The 24,978-nt window shown below is 43.5% G+C and overlaps 1 protein-coding gene and 1 pseudogene across 1 annotated transcript in view; one reads left to right on the top strand and one right to left on the bottom strand.

Moving 5' to 3' along the window:
* Nucleotides 1-1,684: 1,684 nt before the first annotated feature.
* Nucleotides 1,685-24,978, top strand: part of SYK (spleen associated tyrosine kinase) — a 77,714-nt gene continuing 54,420 nt past the window's right edge. Inside the window, exons 1-3 of the mRNA XM_075550860.1 lie at nucleotides 1,685-1,781; nucleotides 4,975-5,402; nucleotides 17,053-17,213. Of these exons, the coding sequence (XP_075406975.1) occupies nucleotides 1,685-1,781; nucleotides 4,975-5,402; nucleotides 17,053-17,213 (686 nt within the window). The remainder of the gene's footprint in view (nucleotides 1,782-4,974; nucleotides 5,403-17,052; nucleotides 17,214-24,978) is intronic.
* LOC142448501 (ras-related protein Rab-42 pseudogene) lies at nucleotides 13,755-16,548 on the bottom strand (annotated as a pseudogene).

Genomic DNA, 24,978 nt, shown 5'->3' with positions numbered 1-24,978 from the left:
TCAAGGCCATCCAGAGGGACCCTAGCATGTAGAAGTTGACCAGGCAGTGCTACTTCAAATTTCTGTGTGCTCCCATGGCACCTCTTCATGGCCATCGCATCCCAGGCTGACTTACTTCAACATGAGATTAACACTGATGTGTCAGTACTGATGGTAGCAAGCCAATGGCTCACCAAATATGGTAGTCATGCTATTAGAATTTTTAGAAATCAAAAATTATTTTTTAAATAGTTTTATTGGGTCATAATCCACATATCATACAATTCAATAGTTCAGTCGTATCCATAAGAATTGTACAATCATTACCACAATCAATTTTAGAATATTCTCTTCTTTCTTCCATTCTTTGTTATTAGTTTTCCATTCTGCCCCCAACCTCCCCTGCCATACTGCAAGAACCATGAACCCAGTTACTATCTCTATAGATTCACCCATCAAAGACACAAAAAAGCAATCAATAATAACAAAATAAGAGAGATAAAAACCTGTTGAAAAGCAAGCATAAAAAATGAAAAACTACAACTTCAAAATGGGTCAAAGGGTAGATCAAATGATAAGGTATTAAATTTTAACCTAACTACATCTGCCATAATCCATTTTCCTATGCACTCTGTATGATGCAAGACTGTTCACATCCCTTGTCTGTGCTCAGAGGGCATTCACTGGAGCCTTAACTCACGTGTCTTTCCCCTTCACATTAAAAAACAACAACTAATAAAAGTTTTAAATTCATCAAAAGGCATCAGATAAGTTGTTACATTTTAACCGACAGTAACTATATCTACTATAATCATCTCTAGAATCTTCTGTGTGATAACAAGGCTATTCACACCCCACCTGTGGTCGGGGGGGGGGGGTTCAGTAGAGGCTTAATTTATGGGTGGGTCCTGCAAATGGATTTTGGACTTACAGTGTCATCCACAGCCTTCTGTAAACCAGGTGACTACAATTTAAGCTGTATCAAAAAGTACTTGTTAACATTTTATTTTAAATACTGTCCTTTAAGATGTACTCTGCCAGTTGAAGATGACAGTGGCTGCCATTAGGTAAAGAGGACATGAGAACACAGAGATATACGGGCAATCAGGAACAGTGACATTTGAATTGGGTCTGCAAAAATGACTAGGTATGGCCAGGGAAGCAAGAAGAGGGTACAACTCCCAAGCCGACAGAGCCCTGGAAATAGAGGCATTACTGAGCGGTGCCCCAGAGAAGCGCAGAGCATCCCTGGGACCCAGGTCTGCAGACACGAGGTTAGGAGTGGGAGATGATGAGGGTGTGTGAGAAGGCCTAGGCAGTACTTTGTGGGCCAGGGGAAATTGCCAGAAGGCCTGGTTGGTAGGAGCGGAAAGTAAAAGGAATCAGGGTGATGTGCCCTAGGGGAGCAAGAAGGGGAACGTGAACAGGCCAACAGAAGTTCATAGCAGCTCAGATGCAGAGGATGTATTTAGAAGAGACAATGAACATAGATGGGTTGAATCACAAACATGTTTCAAAGTCACTTGGAGGAAAAGTTAGCAGGATGATGGAAAGATGAGCAGGAGACAAACCAGGAACTCAGAATGACCCGAGATCCTAGGTACAAAAACTAGCAGCTGGTAACTTGTGGGCCAGCACCTGAGTGCAGTGCAGTACGGGTGGAAAGAGGCGGCTCAGATCTTGGTCTCAGAGATGGTCAGATCACATGGACGTACTTGGCCAGAGCAGTGCAGACGCCTGCATTGTGACCAAGTCCCGGAAGGTTTCCACGTCCACGAACGTCTCAGAGGTGTGGCTCGGTGGTACTCTAATCACTGGGTAGAAGGCAGAGAGAAGTTAGCATTGCAAAGGGGGTCAGAGAGCTCTGCTAGACACTCCGTAGGACAGGAACACATGTGGGAAAGGAGGGGTTAGTACATCACTACTGAAAGGCAGGGCAGGAAAGAACCAGCAACAGAAGCATCGAAGAAGTAATAGCTAGAAGAAACATCGATACAGAAGAAACATCTTTTGCAAAGACCTCTCAACTCACTATTTCCCAAAGATATCTTTTTTTTGTCACTAGCAGTCTTATCCAAGAGTGCATACGGACTCTTAAAAAAACTTGCTGGGAGGGAATGTTTTAGAATTTGTTGGACAAAGGAAAATTAGTCATCGATAGTCAAATGCTATGAGAAGAACAGCTTACAAGTGAGTTTGTTGTCCTATCAATTGATGATTAAGTTCATGTGCGTTGAGATGCTCACCCAGAAGTACTGCTTTGATGGTGTTATCTAGAGAAAATCGTATGGCTCTATCAGGCAAGTCTTACTTTAGGTTTCTTGTGGAACAATTCACACTAAGAAAGATGTTTCACATAGATATAGATGGGCCTGTGAGGAGTATTACGAGGCCTGTCTGCGCATTTCTCCAAGAGTGATGTGAATGGTTAACACAGTCATCTTATAGTAAACGAGTAGAGGTTCCAGTTCCCCCAGAGGCACCTCAGAAGGAAGGCCTTGTGAAAACCATGCTCTTGAAAACCCTGTGTCGTACAGTCTTCTTCTGACACGGGATATCCGCACGAGTCGATTTCTACTCAACAGCAATTGATACAACTCCATTTATCTGGTGCATTTCTTCCAGATAAAGTAGTAGAGTCATGTACTGATGGCAAGACCCTTTTGTTGAAAATAGACACCTCTTAAGAGACTAGAATGTCTCCCAACTACCCCTGAGAGAAAACACTTTCCTTAGAAATCTATTGGCGACCTTCTTTTAGCACGGATGCTACACGATGACAATTAGTTTCCAAGTGCATTGCTTCAGTCGGAGCATTATCTTTTCTATAATACATTTTCCCATTTAGTAAGGAATCTGCATCGATTCTTTCCTACAGATGGCAGGTTGTAGCACCCAGGAAGCATCCACGTGCTCTGCTCGCCTTCCTGTCCGCAGAATGTCGGAGCCAACTGTGCTGTTGTCAGGCTCTCCATGACCCAAGACGGTCGTTGTTAGCCTAATCTCCCACGCCCAAGGGGAGAGAGCATTTCAGTGACCACTGTCATGGTTATACTTGGTGTCTAAGCTGGTCTATAATGTTAGTTCTCTGAAGCCTCACTACAGCCTAAGACTAAACAAGGACGAACGTGTAATTCAAGGCTTCGTTCACAAACACTACAAGCCCAAAAAACCCTCAAACTCACTGCCCTGGAGTCGATGCCAGCACACAGCAAGCCTGCATGGCGGGGTAGAACTGTCCCTGTTCGTGTCCAAGACAGAAACTCTGTGGGAGTAGAAGGTCCCACCTTTCTCCCTCAACGTGGCTGGTGGTTTAGGATGGCTATCCTTGCAGTTAGCAGGCCAAGAGAAATTTATCGTCTCACCAATCTGGAGACTAAAAGTTTGAGTCTAAGATGTTTAAATAAGACAAAAGCATAGAGTCAGGAACATGATGAAAAGCCAATCGGAAGAAGCCCATGCATGAAAGCAAGCAAGGACTCGGCGTATTTCATACAGAAACTGGTTTGCCACTGGCGACCGCATTGTGAAGGCCTAATGGGAACAGGCTTTCTTTTCTCTTTCAAATTCCACTTGTCCAGGTATTCCTTGGCAATATAACTCCAATTTCTACCTCTGTTTTCACATGCCACCTTCCCTTTGTGTGTGTCTCTCTTCCCTTTTTATCAAGAAATAAAGAGGACCCATCCTACTCCGGTGTAACCTCATGTATGACCCTGTGGTCGAACAAGGTCATCTGCACAGGTTCTGCAATGGGTGGGGTTTGGGCTTGACCATATCTTTTTGAGGGACCCAACTCAACCCAGGGGAGGGGAGCAAACAGCGGTTACCTTGAGGTCGATGGGACCTCTCGAAGCTGTTACTTCTCATGCTTCAAGGCATCGGCCTGTTGCTCGTGTCACCCACAGCCCCAGCTGAGAGGGCTTGGTGACCACAGTCACTAGATGTTACTTTGTGTGTAAGTGGGGCTATCACATCCACTCGCTAATGTGTCAGTCTACTATGTGATAAGGCAAAGTAGAATCTTGTCTTTCTGGAGGAAAATTCCTCAGTGATGTTTTTTAGTCATAAATCTGACAACTCAGATGAGCAGTTAGTTATAGTTGCAGTTGTCAACATCTCAAGGGAAGCCACTGTGTTAAACTCATACCGGCCACAGCCATCTGCTGATCGACAGACTCACTTCTGGAGAGTTCTGTTGTGCAAGCATACTTCTCTTTTTAATGTGCTCTTTGAATTCGTTGCACCCCGACACGCGTAAGCAAAAGTCAGTTTTGTCGCTTGCATACTTTACTCTTGAAATTACATGTTCTGATGATGATACATTGGGAAGTTTTAATTTAAAAAATCATTTTATTGGGGGCTCATACAATTCTTTTTTTTTGGGGGGGGCTCATATAATTCTTATCACAATCCATACATCCATCCATTGTGTCAAAAACATATGTACATTTGTTGCCATCCTCATTCTCAAAACATTTGCCTTCTACTTGAGCCCTTAATATCTGCTGCTCATTTTTCCCCTCCTTCCCCACTGCCCCGTGCCTCATGAATCCTTCATCATTCATACATTATTACTATTTTGTCATATATTACACTCTCTGATGTCTCCCCCTGCCCTCTTCTCTGCTGTCCCTCCTCCAGGGAAGAGACTATACGTAGATTCCTGTAATCAGTTCCCCCTTTGTACCCTCCATTCTCTCCACCCTCCAGACATCGCCACTCTCACCACTGGTCCTGGAGGAGTCATCTGTCCTGGATTCCTTGTGTTTCCAGTTGCTGCCTGTACCAATGTAGGAAGTTTTCATCTTTAAGTAAGCAGAAAAGGCAGCAGCATTTTGGGACATTACACTGCAGTCCAAAGAAGGAGAAATCCTATGCTGGCCAAAAAGGGTTCGAGTTAACTAAAGAAATATACCTTTTTCTTAACTGGTGTCCTGTCTTCGTTTCTTTCCCAGGTGGCTCCCTCTGTGTCTGCCTTCTCTTGGCTGTGAGGGGAGGAGGCAGCAATGGCCAGTGGCATGTCCGACACGGCTAACCACCTGCTTTTCTTTTTCGGCAACATCACCCGAGAGGAGGCCGAAGATTACCTCGTCCAGGGGGGCATGAGTGATGGGCTCTATCTGCTGCGCCAGAGCCGCAATTACCTGGGAGGTTTTGCCCTGTCTGTGGCCTATGGCAGGAAGGCCCACCACTACACTATCGAGCGTGAGTTGAATGGGACCTACGCCATTGCCGGTGGCAGGACCCACACCAGTCCTGCCGAGCTCTGCCACTACCACTCCAGGGAATCTGATGGGCTCATCTGCCTCCTCAAGAAGCCTTTCAACCGGCCACCCGGGGTGCAGCCCAAGACTGGACCTTTTGAAGACTTGAAAGAGAACCTCATTCGGGAGTATGTGAAACAGACGTGGAATCTGCAGGTAAGCCAGCATCTTCTGGTCCCCGTGTTCAAGACCCTTTGTAGTTCCATAGGCTTCGCCTAGCGGTGTCTCTAATATGCTACAGTCTCCCCAGTTCTCAACTTGGGCCCCAAATCGACACGTTCAAGATGGTATCTTTGCTCTTAGGCAAGCAGTTGAGAGTGAAATAAGTAAGTAAGTTAAAAATAAATAGAAGTGTTGCCCTCACGTCAATTCTGAGAGTTCATTTATAGATGGATGGGTCGATGGGCAGTTAAATGCGTTGCCATCAAGTCACCCGTGACTGACGACGACAAGCGGATTTCTAGGTCTTTCTTCCATGGTGCAGCTCGGTGGCTGTGAGCCACTGGCATCTAGGTTAGTAGATAAGCACAAGCCATCCGGGTACCCAGAGTATAAATCCCTTAATTCTAGCCATGCAGGTGTCTCTGCCCAAGGAAGCCGAGTTCTTAATCAGAGAGGCAACTATCAATAGCTATGTTGTTTGTTTTTTCATTATTACTTATCTCACAGACGTCAAATTAGGTAGCATGGGTAGCCCTTGATTTTCATGTTGTCTCTTGAAGCACATTCCTTTTCAGTCTACACACAGCTACCTCATCCCCACCCACCCCCTTCATTTGTCTTTATGATGGTCCCTCCTATGTAATTTATTTAACTGGTGCTATTGAAGGACATTTCCATTGTTTACAAATAATGCTGCTATTAAGACTTGGCAATCTGCTTCTGTGAAGATTGCAGTTAAGAAAAACCCATAGAGACAGATCTACTCTCTAACACATGGGATTGCCACGAGTCTTATTGAATCCATAGCAGCTAATAACTTATTAAGCTTGTATACAATATCTGCAGGATAAACGTTGAATGGGTTGGGTTTGCCAACTTAAAGGATGTGTGTACTTAATTTGAACCTATGTTGACAAGTTACCATCCGGAATGCTTGCAGAGATTTTGACAATTTACATTCTTGCAATATTCCTACTAGCACTTACTATCACCAGTAAACAAATTTCCTTGACAGTTTTTTGCATGGACTTAATTGTTTCACATTTGCTTCTTGCATGCCCGAGATGTGTGCTTATTGTATTTCTTGATGTTTTCTGATACTTACAAAGTCCTAACAGTATGGACATAAACTATTTGAAAGCTCCTTTTACACCTTTCATATTGTCTTAAATTCAACCTGATGGACAGATAGTATTACTGTAAGCTGGTATTTTTTCATTAGCATTTATTCAATATGTCTTTAGTGATCCTTTTATCCTATTTAAAATTCTACTTTCCTTTTTAGAGATTCTGTCTTAAAAGTAAAATTCAGAAAATCTACAGAGTTCCCATATAGCCTCCCACCTCCACCTCGATGTGGTGTTTTGTTTTTTTACAATTAATGAACCTATTTTGATACATACTTATTAACTAAAATCCACATTAAGATTCACAATTTATGTTGTGCTTTAACAATGCATCATTTCACGTATCCAATATTACGGTACCATTCAGAATAGTTTCATAAGTGTAAAATTGTCCACACTCCATCTACTTATTCCTCTCTCCTCCCCAGGCCCCCTAGAAACTAATGGTTATCTGTCTATAGTTGCACCGTTACAGAAATTTGTGGTTGAAATCAAATTCCCTTTAGCCTTCTCATAGAACTCCCTGCCATCAAGTCAGTTTTAATGCATAGTGACTGTCGGTTGGATTTCCAAGACTTTCTAGAAGAAAGCTATTCACATCTTTCTCCCTCAGAGGGCTGGTGAGTTTTAACCACTCGTCCTGCAGCTAGTGCAGTGTCTCCATTAGAATCATTTTCAGACTACAGCCGATCTTCTAGCAATATACATTTAGAGTAACTCCATGCAGCCCCCACAGAGAAATAGCAGGAACCCTCAAAACCTTTTTAAAAAGTGTAAATATCAATTTAGCAAATATTTGCCATTTTAACATGTTTCCATGCACAGCTCAGAGAGATTCATGATGTTCATCATTAAAGTCAGATAAATCAAATAGGTAAAAGCTGAAAGTCATCCTGTCTAGGTGTATTGTTTCATGTTTTTTTTTTAACAAACACATAGTATTATGTAACCTGCACCACAATCAAAATATGCAACAATACCATCACCTTATCAAATGCTTGTGCTTCTGTTCCCTTAACACATGAGGGTATTGCACGAGAGTTTTATTAAGAAATTCCTAAGGAGGGAGAATTCCTTCCCAGTCAGCAGGGATAGCCCTGTTATTTCTTGTTTCCCATGTGCAGAGCCAGCAGTTTTAAGAGTTCCTGTGCCCAGGACATTCTTGAGAACGTCCTCTGAGGGCAGCTAGGAGTTCTGGGAAATGTCATCCCATGAAGGTGGCGTAGACTCTGCACCTGCTTGTCCAAATCTCTACCTTCACCCCTTGTCTTCTCTCATTGCCCCCTGAGAGATTTCATGCAGATAATTCTTTATGGGATTGGAGGCAGATATCTCTCCTGCTGTAGTTACTTCCTGCTTTATGGGGTGTAGAGTATCACTACGCTGCCTAGCTGAGTAGAAAGCTCTCTTGAAAGACTCTATATTAAGGGGAGTAATCTCTTTCAGGTAGAGATGCTGGACTTTATTCCGTGAGGTATTCATAGGTCTAAGCTTGTTTATGATCTGTAGTCTAGGTTTCCTTAGAAAGACTGGATCTGTTGAATTCCCTGAGTCACATACAAAGGGCATCCCAGGAGAAATTCTTAGTCATAATGGGACAAAGAAAAGAGCGGAGAGGAATGGATTGGCACCCATCAACGCTAGGTCTAAGAACAACACAACTAACGTACATATTACTACACATACACGGCTATATTTCTCCCTCCTCTACTTCACTTAAAAAGATTCTTAATGTAAGTTTTACTACAAAAAGTCAGGAAGAGATTGGTTGGTATAACAGGCTGAAATGAAAGAAAAAGAAAGTTACCTCCTTTTCCCCTACATGCTCTATCTCTGAGGACATGGTTAGGCCACACTTCCTAATGTGTGTGTGCGTGCGTACATGTGTTTGTGTGCATCTCCTCCTATATCAACACACCATTTCTTCCTGTTTTTCTAGGATTTGTCCTGTCCACTTGCATAGTTTTAACGGTTAGAAATTTGTATGGAAATAGAGTACTGATGATGGATGTTGGACTGATTTAAGGCATAAGATGGAGACGGGGCTCTGTGTGCAGGCTGCAGCTTTTTGCAGAAAAAGTGCTTGTCAGCTTCTGGCACTGACACATTCATTCCTCTTGATTAGAACTTGAAGCTTGAACACTGATAATGAACCTGTGCTTTGGCTGGGTTTAGGTGGTGGCCATAGAAGTGCTTTAAATTCAGTGCTGGATTCCACTGGATACTGTCTTGTCTGTCTTTACCAGGAGACTAAGGAGCGTTGAGCACCTAGGTCCAAGCCATTCTGTTTGCTCTGCTACATCGGAGGCAGCAGTGAAAGATAATACTGTAAATGGAATGCAGATTAAAATTCCTACTCTGTTGTAAAGTCAGCCTACCTTGTTGCTTCTTCTTGGTGTTAGCTACTCAAATAAGCCTAATGTCAGTAGGGCTGTTACAGTGTGTAGTTATGTGGCTTATTGTCTAATTCTGTACATGTCTTCTTCTACTTTTCCTGTGTTGTCTATGTGCCTCAAGGAGTGTTGACCGCTGTACAGACTCTAGCTTGCTGGGCCCATGAAGGTGAAGTCCAAAGCTGCACTTTGGCCAAAGGGCTTAAGCATCACTGTGTGCTCCATCCCTCAGTGGCTTTGTCTGCTATTTGCCCTCTAGTGATTGATCGACTTCTTAAAGACTGTTTCAATTGAACTATAACCTATCTAGGGATTAAAATTCTTCAAAAATGACCAACCCCAACCTAAGTCGAGTTATTCTTGTTTTGTGACATGTAATGCCACAGTTTCAAGTACTCTGTCATAATGTTCTCTGTATCATCCATGGAAATGTTAAGGCACGGCTTGGCTCATGGCTACAAAACATTTTCTTAAACACAAGTGAAAATGTTGTTTTTAACAACTGTGTGTCACACAAGTAATCATTTAACTAGACTGTAGGTGAGATTAAAACAAGGTACTACTAGAGGTAAACAGGTTGCTGAAGGAGAGTGCATAATTTAACCTTAATTGTATGACCTTGCCATCTTAAAATATTGTAAAAGTTTGAAGTCAGAAGCAGATTTAAATGATAGTAAAAAAAAAGATGGGAGGTAGTTCTTATGGAAAATTTAACACTCCATTAGATTGTCAGACAGTTCAACAAAGGCTTTCTTAATCAAGTGTATATTCTACTAGACCAGTAATTAACATAATTTTAGATTAAAATATATAAAAAGTATATATGGGGATAATCAAATTATACATGAAGGTGAATTATCCATCAGAAAGGGTACTGATCGGTGATTGATTTTGGAGGGTTCATAAATTTCATGTTCAATACTCTATTTGGCTTAAACCCCAGTTCAGGAGCTTGGGTTTCTTTAGGTGAGAAAGATGTACCTAAGATGTTATGCCTGGGAACTTTGCAGCATTTTGCACTGTTTTGCCCTTCCCCACTAAGACAAACATAGCTTTCAAGCCTGGGGCAGAAGATGAAAAGTAGGATATAATAACAGGTAGCCCCCACAGAGAAGAAGCACACGGCCTAAGCGAATACAAGGTGTTGAATGGACCATGTAGCAGATACAAAGGAACAAAAACAATCATTGTGTGATCACCTTCCTCACATAATGGCTGAAGACGAAAGTGTGCATAAGCAAGTGTGGTGAAGAAGGCTGATGGTGCCCGGCTACTGAGAGATATAGCGTCTGGGGACTTAAAGGCTTGAAAGCAAACAAGCGGCCATCTAGCCCAGAAGCAACCGAGCCCACACGGAAGCAGCACACCAACATAGGTGACCATGAAGGACAGAGGAGACCAGGTCTCCAACATCAAAGGTGGGGTGGTGGTGAGAATCACATCACCATGAAAGAGGGGGAGTGCATGATGGGGACCCAATGCCCACCTGTAGACAGCTGGACACCCCTTCCAGAGGGGTAGTGAGGAGGAGATGGGCCACTCAGGGTTCAGTGTAGCAACAATGAAACTCAAAACCTTCCTCTAGTTCCTGAACGCTTCCTCCCCTCCCAATCATCATGACACCAATCCTACCTTGCCTTGCGGACCTGGTTATACCAGAGGATGTACAGCGGTGCAGTGGGGATCTGGAGGCACAGGGAATCTAGGACAGACGAACCCCTCAACACCAGTGGTGGGAGTGGCGACACCAGGAGGGAAGGGCATGTAGAAAGGGAGAACCGATCTCAGAGATCTATGTGTAACCTCCTCTCTAGGAGATTGGCAAGGGGGAGGCGGGTGAGGGGAGATGCCGGGGAGTGTAAGATAAGATATAATAATTATTTATAAACTATCAAGGGACCAGGGGTGGGATCGGGGAGGGAGGGGCATGGGGGAAAAAAAAGGGAAACCGAGCTGATTCCAGGAACCCAAGTGGAAGGTGAATTATGAGAGTGATGAGTGCAACGAATGTATAAGGGTGCTTTGCTCAATTGATGTATGTACAGATTGTGATAAGAGCCTTATGAGCCCCAATAAAAATATTAAAACAAAACAAAAAAAAAACAAAAACAGGTAGCCAATGTCTGATAGACTCAAACCGAAGGTTACTCGTTAACTTTTGAAGTAATATAAATTCCACGGGTCCAGTGCCTCTACAGGGTTTGGGGAGATCTTTGTTTTTGCCTAAAGTAGGTATGTCCACCTGAAACATTTTTAAGTGTTTCAGCTTCCTTCATCTACAAGGAGTTGGTTTAATGACAAACAGTCTAAGTTCTATTAAACTTTCTTGTGGGTAGACCACTTCCCCTGTTTTCTCAAAACTTATTAGAGAGTTACAAGATTGCTTAACCTACGCCCAACTCTTATAATTTCTGATTGGTGATCTCAAGGAAGACCTATCAACTGGGATGAAGTTATAAACTTATCTCTAAATATTATTTTCCCAGGGGACTCTTAGGATCCAGAGCAGTGGGTTTTATTAAAGCCTCTTCTAACTTTTAAAATGCCATCAGTTCTCTAAAGACCCTTGGTAGCTAGTTTGCCATTATAGTGTAGGCTACTGTTTTCAGGCCAAGTTCCTCCAGTTCCTAACTTATTACACAGAACATCAGTTTTTCCTTTGGATCTGAGAATTCAACTTGTCCCAGTTCTTACAGTCGCATCCCTGAACTGTGTCTGGGGGTATTTTTCATCTGAAAGAGCAAAGGAGACCATGGCAGGCCTCAAGCATCCTCTTTCTTTATACTGTGTCAAAAAAAAAAAATAGAAAAGAACATCCCCTCCCCAGACCTGGGTTTCCAGAATTAACCGGTCCTTACTGCATCACCCCTGCTAGCTCACCCCTGTGCGAGGAAGCTCTTCCCTCTAGGTAGATCTAGGGCTTACTGCTTGAAGGAATGAGAGTCAGTGAAGGGAGAAGGCAGGTTCCAAAGCCTTCTGGAATTTATAAAAAGTGTCCATCCAGTAAAGATGATCATTTGATGGTTAGAAAATCCTCATAAGACCCATAAAATAAAACTACACCTTAGCTCCACCTGTCCTAAAACGGGTGGGGAAAAGTGCCTTGAGGTACACCCCATGTCACTTTAGAATGGTTTCTGCCCACTGCCATCCAGTCGACTCTGACTTGCAGCCACACCATAGGGCAAGACAGAGCTGCACATGCATGGGGGCAGAAAACACCATCTTTTTCTCATAAGAGCTGTTGGTGGTCTTGAACTGCTTATTGTCAGCGGCCTAACTTTTACTAGGGTCCTTGCCAATGTTTTCGAGAGACTGGCACCCTCATGTTTGGAGTTCTGCCATGTTCTAGTAATAACAGCTTTGTCCCAGGCCTGAACACATTAAATTATAGCAAACCCCTTTACGTAGTTACTTACACACAGAACATACTCTTACAATGACCATAATATTCTCCCATAAGGAACTTAAAGAAACATTTCATCTATGTAGTGGCTAATTTTTGACAACTTATGAGTTAGCAGTAATTCATGAGCCTTCTTACCTTTCATAGGTCTATAAATCTTGATTTAGTCTGGCGGGCTCCAAGTTTAGGATATTAGTCCTTTTTATAAATATAAGTCTATTTTTGTAGAAAAATATTTTATTAAATGTCTTCCTGAGTTCACAAACAAAGGTTTATCTGTAGGTGACAAAAATTGATAGGGTCATGGCTAGGTCATAGTAAGTACCATATATACTCATGTATAAGGCAAGTTTATCAGCACATTTTTAATGCAGTTTTTGTGGTAAAGTCAGGTGCCTTGACTGATATTCGGGTCGGATTATACTAGAGTATATACAGTACATATGTGAAATAGATTTGTGTATGTGAAAGATGTGATTGGGAAGTCTCCAAACTAATGCAGAGCCAAACGAGGTGAAATAAAGTCAGAAGAAATGTCAAATTAGAAAAAAATATATTAAAATGAAATGCTTTGAAGTTTCAGATATAAAACCAAACTTGTTATTAAACCTTCTGTTCTTGTTTCTCAGTTGCGTAACTGAGAAATTGTTGACGTCGTCTACTTGCAGTGCTTTCTCAGCCTACTTCTACTGCACTAATGTACTTAATGTGATAATTAACATTGACTTGAACTGATCATCATCAACAACTAGCCGTGATGTAGATCTACTTTAAGCAACAGTGACCCCATTACTATTTCAGGATCTGGCTATGATGTAACTCCTTGTGAAAGATTTGAAGGTCTAAAACTATTAGTTATAAGCCACATAATATAAGTAGGCTTTGGTGTTCAGTAAACAGGTCTGAGAACTTTGGTTAGAGTCGGATTCAAATATTAAGATGAGCCTTCATATCCTAATTAGCCTCTGTCCTGATGAGCTTTTTAAGGTGCAGATGCCCTTGAGCTAGGAAATTTACAGGCTTGCCAGTTTTTTTCTATCTTACAAATACATCTACCAAAATCTAGCTAATATCACAAAAATTTAAATTTTTTTCCATGATTTTAAACAGCTCTTAAATAACTCTTTAAGCATAAGAAATGAACACATTATTTAACAGACCTGAGCATTTTCTTTTAAAAATGTATGTGGAAAAAAATGTATGTGAACTTCTAAATAGATAAAATATTTATTAAATCAATTTAACATTAGCAAAGAACTTAGAGATGCTGATTCTAAAGGTACTGCATATATGCATAGATAACTTCATTTGTTCCTCATCATATTAAAAGTTTGACTCATAAGCATGCATGTGCCATAAAATAATATTTTTAAGAAAAAAGTATCCGTAAATAAAACTTACAAACATATTAAGCTGTTTGTTAACAGAGGAAGGAAGAACCTGCAAAATTTGTATAAAATCCGAAGAGATTTCCAGAATAGAGGCTTATTCCCTTGGTGTGGCGTCCTGCTGGTCTCCAGCTTGGGTAGAGGGGCGAGCCCATGCTTTTCAAAAAGTAAGCCGACTACACTCATCCACTGCTTCCCCAGTACCAAGGAGACAGCCAACTAAATCTGTTTTAAAACCTCAAATCCAAAGCTCTCCTCTCCATTGTAGACTCACAACATTCTCAAAACAGGTCAAAAGAACAGAAAAACCCTTAAACTTCAAAATAAACGGAAGGAAACAATACCCTAGTTTTGAAGGTCAAGACAGAGAAACACGGAAGAAACCCAGTCTCACACGTACAAAGGAAATATTTCCATCCTGACAACACACGACAGGATTTGGGTATGGGAAGATTTAAAATTCAGGATAATAGACAGATAAACTGCCAAAAGACTGCTAAGTAAAATTCTCAAGTGAGAATTTCTCGCCTCTGGTATCGAGCTGGATTCTCACTGTAGAGACCAAGAAGATGCTGCACGGGTTGAAAGGGATTCTGGCAGCTGCTCCAGTTTGATCCCCATCATGGTAAAGAATGGTGCTTTCTGTGTCCAGCCCCCCCCACCCCTGCACCATTCTCCTGGATTGGCTCACCAGAAATGTTACTGGAATCCAGATTCTTGTCTTGCCGAGAGGATATATTTTTGGAAGGCATAAGACATCTAAAAAAAAAGTTGTTTTTTTAAAATCCTTCCCAGCCAGCATAGCTCTTCTTGTCATTTCTTGTCTCATGTATGCATACCCAGCAGTGTTTTCACATACATGAGATTCTCAAGAACTTTCTCCTGTGGTAGCGGGGGGTTCTGGGAAATGTATCCCAAGATACTGTCACAGACTCCACATGGACTCTGCCCAAATCTTCACCTGCGCCCCCTTGTTCTGTCTTATTTTCCCCCACAACCTGAATCATGAAAGCACTCATCTGGTTTCGAATTTGATGGTCGATATTTTCCAGAATGTCTTATGAATGTGTCTTCTTTCACATAGCCCAATGCATTTGTGATGCATGCCTGGCTCATGCTTTGGCGTGGCTGAGGGATAGTTTTAAGTTTTGAACCTCTCTGCCTCCTTCGTTGGTACTGCCCCTGGAACATGTCAAAGAGCTTTTATTCCATCTGTGAAACATGATAAAATGACCATATTCACATTCCCTTCCAAATCCCCTTCTCCTTCCATCTTCAAGTTTGGAGTCATTTATTTTTTCCTTCTTTGCTTCATGTCATCAATTGCAGTCCCTACAAGGTGACATCATTTGTCCCACTTCCACCCTGTGTTTCCTGTTTCCATTCCTCTTTTCCTAACCTTTGTGAGCATTGTCCTTGGGGAAATGCTGCCCTTTTGATCTCAAACTCTTAATCATTCTAAAGTGTGGTATTATTCTCTGGGTACACCTATCTATTGTTGGCCTGTAAATTGAACTGGGTGGGGGGAGCGGGGGGAGTTCATTTCCAGACCTGGAAGATGACTAAGGACTGGCTATAGGCTTGAGGGATCTACCAGTTTCTACCCCAAAATTGATAAGCCTAATCCATTTTTAAAAATTATTTTGAAATTTTCCCCAATGTTTTCTCCCACTCTATCCAGGACCTTCTAATGTGAGCCCCTGCAGAGCCATTGGTGGTGGAAGCCGGGCACCGTCCTGTGCTTCTGTGGCCCATCCGTCCATCAGACCAATTGCTTTCACGCCCCCTCCATTTCCATCCCTCTCCTTTCCTCCAGACAGGGAGAGGCCAGCCGCTGCCCCTTAAGGGCTGCTCGAACGCGTCTCCTCCCCAGAAGAGGAGAAGGAAGATGGCTTGGGTGCCGTCTGCTGGGCAGAAGTGGGTGTGTCCTGGGTCCTCTTTCACAGCTGAGGAAACTGAAGCTGCGCTCTTAGACTTTTCCTTAGCATGGGCTAAGCTCTGCACTGCCCCAAGTCCCCACGTGTCAGAGTGCTGGTTAGATGAACCTTTGGACACATAGCATTTGCCCCTCCCCGGCTACTCCAGAGAGACCCTAACACTGCCCCCATTGTACCAGGTGGGTCTGAGTTGGCACTGTTGGAACTGGCTCTCTCTCCAGATCCACACTGGCATGGGCCTGGGTGTGGCTTGGGGGCCCAGGACTCTGAATCTTGTGGATGAAGCAGACGTCATCCCAGTCTTCCCCAGCTTGATGGCTCCCTGCCGAAGGGCTTGCTGGATGGCATCAGCCAGGGTGTCGAAGGCCAGCTTCACAATACTGTGGCTCCTGGCTGACGTCTCCACAAAGGCCATGCCCAGGGAGGCGGCCAGCTCCTCTGCCGCCTGGGCTGAAACACAGCGGGTGCTCTGCAGGCCACTCTTGTGGTCAACCAGCATGAAGACGGCCTTGTCGGGGCCTGGGTGCCAATCTAGGATGTGGTCAGAGGACTTCCTGTTGGTCACGTCAAAGACCAGCGAGACGCCCACCATGTTCCGGGAAAAGGTCCTGGTGATGCACCTGAAAGGCTCCTGGCCCGCGGTGTCCCAGAGCTGCAGCTTGACCTGCAGCTGCAGAGCTCGACGCCCATCGTGGGCACCGCCTTGGGCTCAGGCTTCGGCCCGGGCTCAGGCTCCTCAACGTAGCGACGTCTTGCCCACTGCCGAGTCCCCAGCAGCAGGATGCGAAACTGGCCAATTATGATTATTTTTTCACTATGTTATGTTTACCATGTGATCACTTTCACTTTGGGTGGTTACCTTTCCAACGTTGCAGGGAGCAGGATACATGAGTACTTAGAGTGAAACCTCGTGGAGGCTGATATGAAAGGTGTTACGTTCATACCTCTGGATAGCTGGTCTCTCGTAAGGTTTCTTAATTTCTCTTCAATGACCAAGGGTCTGACAGACCAACCCCATCTCCTGAACGATCATTAGAAGGACCTTTAGACCTTGTAGCTTACCCCAAATGTTTTCGTAAGGCTTGTCTGACTTTTAAAGGGCTAGCCTCCTCATTCTAAAATCTAGTTTGATCCTGGTAAGTTTGAAGATATTTTATAATAGGTACCAATTGTATTGGGTTTGTTAATGTTGGCCAGATACTTGGAAAATATACTGAAACTCCCTGCCATTGAGTTGATTACAACAACTGATAAAGACAGGAAACATTTGCTATCCCATGTTGGGCTCAGTACTGACTGGAAATGGTTTTTGTCTATTTAAAAGATTTTGTTTTTCTTTAGCATTACTTACTCTTACCTCTGCCTTCCTCTTTGGACCTGCCTCCCCTAACAGGGTCAGGCTTTGGAACAAGCTATCATCAGTCAGAAACCTCAGCTGGAAAAATTGATCGCCACCACTGCCCATGAGAAAATGCCCTGGTTCCACGGGAAAATCTCTCGAGATGAATCTGAGCAGATTGTCCTAATAGGATCAAAGATAAATGGAAAATTTTTGTAAGTATTGTGTGTTCTTCTAATGTGCTCCTACTGGTAGACCTGTTTGATAATTTGAGTACGTCAGTTTCAAGTGACCTTGACAGTACTTGAAGTACTGAACTTCAAGTGACCTTGGAGGAGGCAGGGTCACACACCATCATCTGATACATAACACATGTACGGGTGGACTAGGAAGTCTTTAAGCGATAAGTCACATTGGTAGGTTCCAGCTTGTATTTCACCCAGTCTCAAACTAAAGTGAACACTGTTTTGGTCACAGAAAGACATAATGTTTACAGAAAATGTGTTTTCAGCTACATGTTTTGCTTTTAATTTCAAATACAAAGTACTTATTACGTTCCTTATATGCAAGTTTGTAAACTTCAGCCTTCGAACTCAAAATTCGAACAGCTTGTGCATCTATCATATAACCTCTGTTCACTGTTATCTTTAATGATTCGAGGTAAATGTAAGCCTTAGAAGATTATGGAGATGCAGACCAAACCCAAGCAGAGTCAGTTGTTGGGAGAAAATGTGGAACTGTGTCTGGTTTACTGTCCATGTTATTCTCATCAGAGGTTTTGGCAGAAAAGTGATAAGTAGGCGATACTCATCTGGCATCCATTGCTTCATTCCGTGTATTTCCAGAGAGGTTTACTGAGTGCCACAATTAAAATGGTTACATGGTAATCTTGGAGAAATACAGAAACAATAATATAGCTTAATAGGCTCACTGTCTAATGTAATCAGTTGATTTTGCTCAACTATTCTTAGATATAAAATTGTTTGTCTCCGTCAATCAACTTAAAGAATATTCCTCAGGATTTACCAAAATACCTCTTAAAAAAAAAGACCTTAAGCATAGTACATCCACTCCATTCTTATCACCCCACTTACATTATAAAGATCAGCATGAAGCATCATGAGAAATGGAGGCTGCCCGCATTGGATCACATAACAGCCAGATTACATCATCGCATAACTGCCAAACCAATGAGAACAACAACCGAGAGAGTTGGCATTCCCCCTAACCATCACAGCCACTGTCCATCTTGCATCATACCTTGGTAACGACCTTGCCAGGCACAGATTGTCAATGTGAAAAATAGTTGCATAACAGGGTGTTTTTTGTTGTTTTTATTTTGCTGTTGTCACATGTTTGAATTATATGATAACACGAACATTAATAAGGGAGAAATAGGTGCATCCTTTTAAAAAATGTCATTAAAATCTAGCAAGCAAGTTGACACAGCAGTGACTAGATTTATGATTTCGTGGGGCAGGTTAGAGAGAGAAGGCAGGTGGTCTCTTTTCCCCTGAGGTTTGGGATTCCTTAGTAATTATTTCCAATATAAATGTCTTGGGAATACTTACATAGTTTCTTGGCCACCAGACCTACTCCAGCAACGTGACTAATGTCTCCTCGCTCCTTACTGCCGCAGAGGCGTCTCCGATGCCCTCCGAGGAGCTGCTGCTGTCAGGCCGCAGACTTTTCTCGTCGCTGCCCCCTTGGAGAGTGGCTTCCCCCTTGGAGGACTGGAGTCCTGCTCTTGCTGTCTTGCTTACAGGATGTGCATGCGCTCTATGGAGATCACAGGAAGCCTTGCCCACCTGTCATGTACCTACTTACCCCATATCAGGGTTATCCTGGCTTATTCAAGAGGTTCTCAAACCCGGTATATTTAGAATCATTTGATATTAAAGCTCGATGATGTATTGGAAACCCCATAGGGGGAGAGGCCCGAGTTTCTGCATTTCATTGGGCTGCACAAGTACTTCTCACTATTGGGCCCTTATGTGGTAATCACACAATAGCCCCTTGGCTAGGTACGAATCTCTCTGATGATCACATTTTTCTTACTCTCTCCATTTACCATCTATGCCATCCAACCTTATTTTGTATGCATGAGATCTTCGTGGCTTTCCTGTGGCCTCAGTCCTGATGTTAGACAATGTAACTACCAAGTTGTAAGTGCACAAGTGAAGTGTTAATGAGACCTTCCCTTTACTCAAGCCTCAGTCCTGATGTTAGACAATGTAATCAACAAGTTGAAGTGTTAATGAGACCTATCTTCAAATTCAAGTACCAGGACCTGCTCTGTGAACTTTGATCAAAGTCATAGCTTCTTCAAGGCCTACATTATTATCTGTATCTGTGATCAGTGATGCTCTTGTCTGTTATTATCTTTGACATGGAATTAAAATGTACACAAAACACTGAGCAGAACACAATGTTACTCTGAATTTTTCTAACTACACTATTTCAGTACTCTTATTTCTTCACCCTTGTTGTTAGATGTTTTCAACTTGGCCTTGACTCATGGCCACCTCATATAAATGAAGAGAAATGCTGTCTGCTGCTGCCCTATCCCAATGATTAGATTGTGATTAAACTGTTATGATTCCTAAGATCTTCACTGGCTGATTTTCAATAGAAGCTAGATAAGGCTTTCCTCTTACTCTACTTTAGTCTGGAATATTTTCTAAAACGAATGCAGCATCATAGCACTGTACAAGCATCCACTGACAGGGAGGTGGCAGGTACACATGAGATACACGGTCCTGATTTCCCTCATGGAAGGTAAGAATTCTGTCACTGGACCTCAACTGCCCATGTGTCTTTCTGTTATTAGCTCTGCGAATCACATTACTAAGCAATAGAATGGTTTGTTTGTTTTAACAGAGGAAAAAGATATGTGAAAACATTTTGGAAGACTTTAACATTTGAATATTTCATTTCCTATCTCTCTTGGTTTCCTGATCACAAAATACCCCAAGGTGGGTAAAGAACAGGAATGTATTGTCTCCTAATTTCAGAGCCACATTTTGTCCCGTGGCTCTGGGCTCTCTCAGATCTAGATGGTCCTTCCTTGTGTCTTTGAGCTCCCACCATGGCTCCTAGATGGGTACGCAGATGGTGTCTTCTGGTGGCAGATTGTTTTCCTGTTCTTTCTTATAAGACACGAGGCTCTGGATTAAGACCCATGCTGCGGCAGTGTGACTTCCTTAACTGATAACATCTGCAAAGAGAGACCATATTTCCCCAAAGTTACTTTCATAGGGACAAGTGTTAGGACTTCCGCACATCCTTTTGAAGGACACGTTCAATGGAAAGCTGTGGCATTTTGTCCTCACTGAGTGTAGAATGGAGGTACTCCAGGGAACGTGACCACCAGCTAATAAGTACAGGAAGATCTCAACAACTACCAGAAGAATCACATCGAGGGAAGTCCTATATTCCCTAGTAGTGAAAACAAACAAACAAACAAAACCCACACCTTGAAAGCGAATTACACCAAAGCTTCTTAAGTTGGAGATCAGCAACCCCTGCTGACTATTACTGACGCCCCTTCAATACTGGCGAGTGGCTGTTGACCCACGGCGCTTCTGTACATCCTCCTCGTTTTCAAAACAGAACCTTCCCTGCGCCTGTCCCAACCCACCCAGCCAAACCTCTTGCATCCCTGTGTGGATGAGACCACGTGGACAGCTTGGTGCAGTCGTCATTACCCAGTGTGGGTTACCTCTTCAAGAAACGTTTTCCCTTTTTAAAAATCCTTTCGTTACTTCTCTGGTGCCCACCCCAGGGAATCCTCCTCCGTCCCCTCACATGGCAGATGTATACACATGGCAGATGCATGCACATGGAAGATGCATGCACACACATATGGCAGATGCATGCACACACATGGCAGATGCATGCACAGGCAGATGCATACACACACATGGCAGATGCACACACATGGCAGATGCATGCACACACATGGCAGATGCATGCACAGGCAGGTGCATGCATGCACATGGCAGGTGCATGCACAGGCAGATGCATACACACACATGGCAGATGCACACACATATGGCAGATGCATGCACACACATGGCAGGTGCATGCACATGGCAGATGCATGCACGCACATGGCAGATGCATGCACACACATGGCAGATGCATGCACAGGCAGATGCATACACACACATGGCAGATGCATGCACAGGCAGATGCATACACACACATGGCAGATGCATGCACATGGCAGATGCATGCACATGGCAGGTGCATGCACATGGCAGATGCATGCACACATAAGGCAGATGCATGCACATGGCAGATGCATGCACATGGCAGATGCATGCACACACATGGCAGATGCATGCACAGGCAGATGCATACACACACATGGCAGATGCACACACATATGGCAGATGCATGCACACACATGGCAGATGCATGCACATGGCAGGTGCATGCACATGGCAGATGCATGCACACATAAGGCAGATGCATGCACATGGCAGATGCATGCACATGGCAGATGCATGCACACACATGGCAGATGCATGCACATGGCAGATGCACACACATGGCAGATGCACACACATGGCAGATGCATGCCCACAGCAACACTCCCAAAGGATAAGGAATCCTTATCCAAACTGTGAGGTTGTTGATGCTTTGGTTTTTATATTTTTGTTTGTTTTACTTCATTACTTTCCCCTTTGCCCTCTTATTTCCTCTTCCTATGTGGCTCAATCCCTCTTGAAGATACCTGGACCTACCAGGCAGATGCAGGCATCCCTGCCAATACCACTACTGATCCAGGTACACCAACCCCAAACAGGTTATTTTTGGTCCCCCTCTCCTTCTGCTGCACATATGCCTCCAAGAGCATGAGCTGCCCACCTTCCACTGCGAAAGCAACAGATCTCCATATCAACACAAAAGCCATAGCCCCATTTCCCCTCCCTTCTCTGCCACTTTACACTTTTGTTTTATTAATTTTTCTCTTGTATTTTACTTACTTCTTTGTCCTTCTTCTCCTTCTCTTTTACCTTCCTTTTCTCTTTTTCTATTTTCTTCTTTAATTCTACTTCTTCTAACCATAAAAATAAATAAATAACTTTTCTTCTGGTCTGACTATTTGCTTATACATTTCTCCTGCCATACCCATTACCTCGCTTTCCTGTGTAGAATATATATTCCATGATAACTATTAATTCCTACTACTACTCTTAAAATATATTATCCTGTTATTTTTATAAACTCCTCAGTCCAATCAGACCACTCCTTATTTTTTTTTTTTGCCCTAATCATTTTTTTCTCTTTTCTTCTTTTACATTTTATTAGGGACTCAAACAACTCTTACCACAATCCATACATATACATACATCAATTGTATAAAGCACATCCATACATTCCCTGCCCCAATCATTCTCAAGGCATTTGCTCTCCACTTAAGCCCCTTGCATCAGGTCCTCTTTCCCCCACCCCTCCCTCCCCATTCCCCCCTCCCTCATATGCCCTTGGTAATTTATACCTCGTTATTTTGTCATATCTTGCCCTATCCGGAGTCTCCCTTCCCCCCTTCTCTGCTATCCCTCTCCCAGGGAAGAGGTCACATGTGAATCCTTGTAATCAGTTCCCCCTTTCCAACCCACTCACCCTCCACAGTCCCAGCATCGTCCCTCACACCCTTGGTCCTGAAGGTATCATCCACCCTGGATTCCCTGTACCTCCAACCCTCATATGTACCAGTGTACAGCCTCTGTCCTATCCAGCCCTGCAAGGTAGAATTCGGATCATGGTAGTTGGGGGGAGGAAGCATCCAGGATCTGGGGGAAAGCTGTGTTCTTCATCGATACTACCTCACACCCTAATTAACCCATCTCCTCTCCTAAACCCCTCTATGAGGGGATCTCCATTGGACGACACTTGGGCCTTGGGTCTCCACTCTGCACTTCCCCCTTCATTTAATATGATATATATATACACATATATACACATACATATATACATATACACATACATACACACACTTATATCTTTTTTTTTTTTTGCATGATGTCTTATACCTGGTCCCTTGGGCACCTCGTGATCGCACTGGCCGGTGTGCTTCTTCCATGTGGGCTTATTTGCTTCTGAGCTAGATGGCCGCTTGTTCACCTTCAAGCCTTTAAGACCCCAGACACTATCTCTTTTGATAGCCGGGCACCATCAGCTTTCTTCACCACATTTGCTTATGCACCCATTTGTCTTCAGCGATCCTATCATGGAGGTGTGCAGTCAATGATATGATTTTTTGTTCTTTGATGCCTGGTAACTGATCCCTTTGGGACCACTTGATCACACAAGCTGGTGTGTTCTTCCATGTGAACTTTGTTGCTTCTGAGCTAGATGGCCGCTTGTTTATCTTCAAGTCTTTAAGACCCCAGTCACTATCTCTTTTGATAGCCGGGCACCATCAGCTTTCTTCACCACATTTACTTGTTCACCCACTTTGGCTTCAGCAGTTGTGTCGGGAGAGTGAGCATCATAGAGTTCCAATTTAATAAAAGAAGGTATTCATGCATTGAGGGAGTGTTTGAGTAGAGGCCCAAGGTCCTTCCGCCACCTTAATACTTGACCTATAAATATAGACACATAGATCTATTTCCCCATCCTCCTCTATATATTTGCATGTACATGTCTTTGTCTAGACCTCCATGAATGCCCTTTGACTCCTAGCTCTTTCCTCTATCTCCCTTGACTTTCCTCCTGCCCTACTACCATGCTTCATCGCCACCTGGGCTAGAGTATACCTCTTCTCTAAGCAACCTTACCCTTGATCATTTCCCACCAGGCCTGCCACTCCCCCTTCTCTACCATTTGGGGTCCCATGTTTTTCCCTTGTCCCTGGGTTTGTTAACACCACTTCCTTACCCCCCCTAACTCCCCACCCCAAGTCCCCCCGGAACTGTCGGTCCCGTTGTTTTTCCTCCAGATAGTTCATCCAGCCTGTCCTATTCAGACAGACCTGTGGAGTCACTAACATGCACGAAAACTAGACAGAGGAAAACAAAGCAACAGTATACAACCAGACAACAAAACAACCAAAACAAACCACTGAAAAAGAACAGAACAAAACAGTTCACAAGAGAAAAGCTTGTAGTTAGTTCAGGGATCCTTTGCTGGCCCTTAGGAGCGTTTTCCAGTCCAGTCTGTTGGGGCACCACACCCTGGCCCCAAAGTCCACTTTCAGCATTCCCTGGGGACCTTGCCACTCCATTCCCTTGCTGTTCCGCTGCACTCCCCCAGTGATTTGCCTCGGTGTGGTGGGATCAGGTCAGGTGCAATTCCCACACTGTGTCTCCGGTGCTGTCCCCTGTATCGCCCTTAGTAACTGAGGGGCATCATGTCTCATAGTAGGGCCAGCCATGTTGTTCTCTCTGTGGACTGGCTGCTCTACTCAGGAACATCATCCTTACGGCCTGGTGGGCCAGGCTGTGCTCCACTCTCTCCTCCTGCCCCTTCATCTGCTCCCGTGTGCTCTGATCAAATATGTCCATCTCCCATAGCTGCTGAGTCAATGTCGTCCTTTGGAACAAATTCTTTTCGGGGGAGGGGCAGGAATCCACTTAATTTATGGTGCTGGGGCCAGCCTCCCAGACCTCTCCACCGGTTCCCTCCTCCACGCCGGGATATTGCATTCACACCTTGCGACACTGGGTTGAAGTCTGCAGACCACTCCTTATTATAATTATTACTTTTATTCTCCTTTCCCTTGTACCTTCTTCCACAGTTACTCATCTCTTACCATTTTCCTTCATTTCCTCACCATATATTTATGGTTACGCTTAGTAATAGACAGACCCAACAATCCCTATACAAACTCACACACCTTTAATCACTACATCATGGTACTGTGGAAATGCCTCCCTACTGCAGGGTACCATCACACACACACACACACACACACACACACACACAATTTAAAGAAAAACACAAACAACCAAAAATCACCCAAACACA

Source organism: Tenrec ecaudatus, chromosome 5 (assembly GCF_050624435.1).
Source record: "Tenrec ecaudatus isolate mTenEca1 chromosome 5, mTenEca1.hap1, whole genome shotgun sequence".
Lineage (NCBI taxonomy): Eukaryota > Metazoa > Chordata > Mammalia > Afrosoricida > Tenrecidae > Tenrec > Tenrec ecaudatus.
Note: the sequence above shows the minus strand (reverse complement) of the source record. Positions and strands in the feature narration are given on the sequence as shown.